General features: G+C 27.5%; 1 protein-coding gene across 1 annotated transcript; it reads left to right on the top strand.

The window, feature by feature from the left end:
• Positions 1-3,791: 3,791 nt before the first annotated feature.
• LOC104879057 (NAC domain-containing protein 2-like) lies at positions 3,792-5,579 on the top strand. The gene is made up of 3 exons (XM_010650522.3): positions 3,792-4,166; positions 4,411-4,700; positions 4,771-5,579. Exons 1-3 carry the CDS (start codon positions 3,923-3,925, stop codon positions 5,356-5,358), a joined length of 1,122 nt encoding a protein of 373 aa, XP_010648824.1. The 5' UTR covers positions 3,792-3,922; the 3' UTR covers positions 5,359-5,579.
• The last annotated feature ends 993 nt before the right edge of the window (positions 5,580-6,572 follow it).

Below are 6,572 nucleotides of genomic sequence, written 5' to 3'. Positions count from 1 at the left end.
TAGGATTAAAAAAGGCTTCAAGCCTGTTTGATAATTGTTTTTTAGAATTGTTTTTTTGTTCTCCAAAACAAAAAAAAATAGAAAAAATACGTTTGATAATAAAAAATTATTTTCTATTTTTTTCTTATAAATAGAAAACATGATATTTTCAAAAAACATCTTTTAATTATTTTTTATTGTTTTCACTTATTTTAAGAGGATTGTTTTAAAAAATAATCATACAAATATATAGAATGATTAAAAATAAAATGTTGAACATAAAAATTATTTTTAAAACATATTTAAAAATATTAAAATTATTTGAGGTTTCCAAACAAATTTTTGTTATACAAAACAACAAAAAATAGTTTTCAAAAACTATTTTTGTTTTTGTTTTTGAAAACGAGGTGTTTCATCTTTAAAAAATATGTGGAAAGTTTTATGCATTGATTTTAAAATTTGAGTCCAGACATTGGACCATCAATCAATAACAAAACACTAAAATAAATAAATAGCTTACTTCTTCTTCTTAAAGAAAGCTAAATATTTTCAAGAAAATTAAAAATTAAAAAATTTACATCTTTGTTTCACAGAAAAACCATAAATTTTATTTTCTTCTCAATTTCATCTCATCTAAATATCAAATTAATTTATTTCTTTTACTTTTGAAAAAACAAACAATTTTTTATCTTCTCATTTTTTTCGCATAGAAGTCTAATTCATATCAAATGAATTTATTGTTTTATTTTTTATGATTCTATACCTTAGATTCAAGAAAATCAATTAAAAAATGGAATAAATGATTAAAGAAAATATAAGAAAATACGATCTTGTAAAAGTTATATTCAACAAATACAAAAAAAAAAAAAAAAATTAACAGATGTAGAAAAAAAAAAATCTTCTTTCTCAATTTTGTCTAAATAGAAATCTAACTCAAATCAAATTAATTTTCTCAATTTTGTCTAATAGAAAGGTGATTTTAAATGGAATTTGGCTAAAAATTCAATAAGAAAATTTACTTTATTTTTTTTTCCCTTATCTCTTGGATATTAGATTCAATAAAAACTCCAATAACTACCATCACTATATAAATAAAAACACAGATTAATAATAATAATGATAGTAATAAATATTAATAACAACAATATAAAAATAAATTAAAGCTAAAAAAATTAGATTAAAATATAGAAAATATTGTTTTTTATGAAAACAATCAAATGTAAAGATAAAATCAAAATTTTCAATTATGGGTATTATTTCAATCTTTTTAAATAAAATATTACTTAAATTTGATTTAAAGGTAAAAAAAATTAAATACAGAATAATCTATTCCAATTTTCAGAAATATGAAATATAACTTAAAAATATATATTTTAATAATTTTAAAATTTTTATTTTATACTGTAAAACCAAGGTTTGGTTAATCTCGGTTTTGATGATAACAAAACAAGGTTTAGAACTAGTGATTATTATATTTTAAGCGTGATTAGGCAAGACGATTTTTAAAGTGGTAATCACAAAAACAAATTAAATCAAAGAAAAATCATTAAGAAGAAGACCTAAAAAAGAAGTGTTTTTCAAGACCCAAACTTCATAAGATCTCTTTGTAAAATTGTTGGTGCATTAGGATTTTCCTGCATTACATTCTTTACTTATGCACTAAAATCATCTAAGAGTTATTTTGTTTTAAATTTTTTAAAATTGGATGATTTCATGTTTTTAACTAAAACCTTGTGTAAAATATTTTCCAAATTTGTTTAAAAGGTTTTAAGTTGAAAAAGTTGGTTGTTGAGCCAAAAACGGCTCAATCGATTGAATTGAATGAGGAACCGGTCGACCCCTAACTCAACCGGTCGAGGGGTGCAAAAAAACTTTCTCTATCTTTCAGAACGGTTGTTCAACCAGTCGACCCTCACCTCAATCGGTCGAGGTCCGGTCAAGGGGCGGTTGAGGTCCAACGGTCACTTGTCAAACATTAAATGTTAACGGCTAGTCAACTGATTGACCCCCAACTTGATCGGTCGAACCCCAAGCTCAACCGGTCGAACCCCCAGCTCGACCGATCGAACCCCCAAAGGCTAGTTTGACATTTTTCCTCTATAAAAAGACTTCAATCTTCATTGTTTCAAGAGCTTAACCTTCCTAAATCTTTCTTGAACATATTTGAGCCTTGGGAGAATGGTTTTTTAGTGCACCATTGTTCTAAAACTTACATATTTTTAGTACATCATTCAATCCTACTTTTTTTGTATCATTTGAACCTAAAGTTTTTTACTAGGATTTTATGAAATTATTTGTATATTTTTTAGATGAAGAATCTAAGTGTGAGGTATCACTTAGGGATTATCAAGTGTGGAGTATCACTTGAGAGGTTGTTCAATGGTATCTCTTGAGGATTGTAAAGGATGCTTGAAGCCTAAAGTCCAAGAGAGTGGATTGGAACCATAATCCAATTGTATTGCTTGAAAGTTTGTTTGAAAGTCTTGAAATAGTGAAACCTCAAACTTGGAATTGAAGTTAAAGGAGAGGGGACGTAGGTCGGGTTGCGTCGAACCTCTATAAAAATCTTGTGTTTGCATTCTTTTTTTCCTATTCTTTTAATTTATATGCAATTATTTTTATATTATTTTATTATATATTTATATATAATTATTTATTGTATTCACACAATATAGGTATTATTTTATCTCTTTTAATTAATTATTTTTGTCTAGTTTTATCACAAATATTTTTCATTTAAAAAAAATAGAGACAAGAATTAAAATATTCAATTTTGAGATTAATTTTGATCCTAAAATGCCTGAGAAGTCATTTAAAGTTATTTTGGATTGAGGTAATGTTTCTAAACCAATTAGATCACACCATTTCAATATGAAAATCAAGTGGAGTTTGATAAAACTTAATACTTATTATTTAAAAAATTAAGTTAACTTTTTAATTTAAATTATATTTAACTTATTAACTTAAAGCTTAATACTTATTTTTATTTTTAAGTATTAAGGTAGTTTGATAAAATTAACTTAACTCAATCATTCTAAATCATCAAATTAATATATTTATCTTCATGAATTATAACTAGGATAAATGAGGCTAAGTAATAGTGGAGGTCGTACTATAGCAAAAGAAATTATGGAAGAAATAAGGATAAATGAATATAAAATAGTAAAATGAAGATGTGTACTTAAAACTTAGTGGTGTTTGTTTTTTTACTTAATTCTAAATAGAACCTTAATGTTTAATAGTGTTAAATATTAGGTTGTTTGTTTTTATAGTATTTTATTTCTATTAAGTATTAAAAAGTAAAAAAAATCAATATGTTATTTTTTCTTTTTAGAAAAAGCTACATATTTTGGCTTTTTCTATTTAGTAAAAAGTTTATAATAAGCCATGAAAAAGTAGAAAAACAAACAATCTTAATTTTAAAACTAAATTGCTTTCAGCAAAAAGTAAAAAAAAACAAACACCAGTTAATTATTTTTACTTATTACTTAAAGTTATTTTTTACTTTTAAGTTACACCATTAAGTATTTTACTAAATATATTTAATTTATTTAATGATTTAAATTAAGTTATTATGTTGGTTTATTAAACACCCACTAAGATTAAACAAAAAAAATAAAAAGAAAAAGGAAAGATATAAGATAACCACAAAGTTACATTTAAAATTTAAAATTTTTTTTTTAAAAAATAACAAGATACACATCATAACCGATTAGTTGAATTCCAACCAATCACAAAAAATAAAAAAATAAATAAATAAATAATAATAAAATGTCTATAAGTTACTAACTTACTAGCAATTCGTTCCAAATTATACTACTCCTTGACCTGAAGTCCTATCTTTCCCAGAAGGAGACGACAGAGGAGAAAACTCGGGCTCAGTCTTAAGCAACAAGAACCCCGGCAAGAGACGTCAAAGAAGAGAAAACTCAAGCTCAAGAAAATGAATCTTTTAGAACTTGGTGAGGATGCAAGTCTACAAACAGCACCACAAGAAGTGCAGAATAATCGTAGTGAATATGGAAAGCATTTTGATCTTAATTCTTTACCACCAGGGTATAGATTTAATCCCACCGATGCAGAGATAATAGTTTTCTACTTGAGGAAGAAGGTTGATCATCAACCATTGCCACCGAACAAGATCATAGAAGTCAATCTCTATGCTTATGATCCTGAGGAACTTGCAGGTTTCTTGTTTTTATATTAATGAAGTTCATCTGCTTCTTTACATATTCTTTACCTTTGCTCTTTTGATTACAATGATCTTGTGAATGAGCATTGAATGAGATGTAACATGGGCGGTCGTTTGTTTTTGGCTAAGTTTAAATGGCTTGCAAAGATGTTTTGAACAAGGGTTTTAGTAGGGTTTTACTTCTCTTTAGTATTGTGGGCTTATGTAAATTGATTTTTATTTTGATTGAATTTATTCAGCGAGATACAAGCCGTCTGGGAATGGTGAATGGTTCTATTTCACGCCAAGGGACAAGAAATATCGGAATGGGCAACGTCCCAATAGGTCAGTCGGAGGTGGATACTGGAAGGCCACCGGAGCTGATAAAGAGATCAAATTTGAGGATCGAACGGTGGGGTACCGGAAGGTTTTAGTCTTCTACCGAGGAAGTGCTCCTAAAGGAGTCAAAACCAACTGGATCATGCATGAATTCAGAGTTGCTGAACCTCCTCCAGAGCCTCCAAGAAGAACTGGTGTCAATGATATGAGGGTACGTATATATCAAGTCCCTTTTTCATTTAGTCTATATTGTATCTTAAGATGTTTCTTGTTTGTTGCAGTTGGATGAATGTGTTCTATGCAAAGTCTATAAGAAAGACGAAAGGGTCAGCAAAAGATCACGGCATGAGTCTGGGGTTGATGAATCAGGCCCATCACGCTCTAAGATTCCAAGACTTGACCGCAACCCTAATCCTAATGAGGCCAATAATCAGCACACAGTTGGTGGCGGAATGGATTCCGGAGAAGATAGGAATAGTTACCAATATAATCAGAATATTAATAGTCATCAGGCTCTCCAAAATCAACAGCAACAGCAACTGCAACAGCCTATTATTCAAATGCCCAGTGCAAATGCTGTGTTTCCCCAGGACAACCTTCAAGTTCTTCCTCCGGCTGGAACTGATGTTTCTTTCCATGGCCACAACAGCAACCTGATGCAATCCATGGAATACCCATTTCCCGATCATTCACGGGGCATGTACAGTGAGTTTGACAACACGGGCTTTGCTTCGACTATGAATTTGAACCCAGGCTATGTGACAGGAGTCAACATTGGTAATGCCAACTTAGATTCAACTACAGACTATAAAATGCCTAGCTTGAACCCAATCCGATCAGCAAATTTTTCTTCCCCCAGACTTTGGTGATGATGGCCATGACCAGTGACTTATATTTTATTTTTTTTGAATGTGTAGATTAATTTGCATTTCTATTGTATAGACTACAGAATTTCTTCTTTCTTTCAAGCTACATATAGAGTATTTTGTCTCTTCTCTAACCTACAAGAGGTCCATTGTATATAGCTTTCCAAATAAGGCTTTTCATTTTGTGGATGTGCAAACAAGAATGGCCGGATTTTTGTGGGACATGCAAATCTAACTCACCACTTCTTTCTTCACATGCACAAGACGTACGAAAAGTTAAAAAAAAAAAAAGTCAAAAAGAATTAGTAGTGAGAATAGGAAAATTATTTGCTATCTTTGAGAATTCAAGTGTAATAAGAAATTTATTGTTTCTCTTTTTTATGGTATAATATAAATTAATAACTTCTTAACCATGACAAATTATTCAATTTTTTTTATAAAATGAATAATTGAATATTTGTATATTAGGGTTGTATGATTTTTTATTGTTAATTTTTTATTTATTTAGTATATATTATTTTTTTTAGTCTTATTATTTAGTAAAAAAAAAAAACTCTCAAAATTTATTCTTTTAAAATGAAAATACAAAAATTACTTTAAACCATCAATAAAAGTAGTATTGTTAATTTATTTATTTTTCATTTTTATTCCTATTATTACCGAACATTATAATAGAAACAAATAATTGTTTCAATCTTAGATTCATATGTTTTTCAGAATAATTTTTATTTTACAACTAAAAACGGTTTTCCAACAAAAAATAAAATATTTTAGAAAACATATTTTAATTATTTTTTTTTTATCATTTTTACTTGTTTTATAAAGATTGTTTTAAAATATAATTATGCAATCATGTAAAATGATTAAAAATAAAATGTTGAATATAAAAATTATTTTTTAAAATATTAAAAATATTTTAAATTTCAAATTAACTTTTGTTCTTTCTCAAAAACTGTATTTCATAACTGTTCTTGCAAAACATCTATTTTTATTCCCTATTCCCACGGACCACCCCCTTAAATGGAGTAAGTTCCTTGCCCTTTTCTCTTTCGTTTTATTCCTTAATTTATTAATTTTTTATGGGTGAGACCTATTCCTTAATAAGACAAAAATAAAAATTCAATTTATCTTATAAAAATTATTTATTTATGATATAATGAATATTTTTAATTATTATTCATTTCAAAAGAACTAGGTTTAATTTTTCTTTTTCTTTT

Source organism: Vitis vinifera, chromosome 4 (assembly GCF_030704535.1).
Source record: "Vitis vinifera cultivar Pinot Noir 40024 chromosome 4, ASM3070453v1".
NCBI classification, from domain to species: domain Eukaryota; kingdom Viridiplantae; phylum Streptophyta; class Magnoliopsida; order Vitales; family Vitaceae; genus Vitis; species Vitis vinifera.
This window is presented reverse-complemented; position numbering and strand designations above follow the sequence as displayed.

Excerpts from the sequence above, each read along its gene's own strand:
- LOC104879057 (XM_010650522.3), top strand. The coding sequence starts at position 3,923 with ATGAATCTTTTAGAACTTGGTGAGGATGCAAGTCTACAAACAGCACCA. Across the intron at positions 4,167-4,410 it reads TGATCCTGAGGAACTTGCAG|CGAGATACAAGCCGTCTGGG; the intron begins GTTTCTTGTTTT and ends GAATTTATTCAG. Across the intron at positions 4,701-4,770 it reads CTGGTGTCAATGATATGAGG|TTGGATGAATGTGTTCTATG; the intron begins GTACGTATATAT and ends TGTTTGTTGCAG.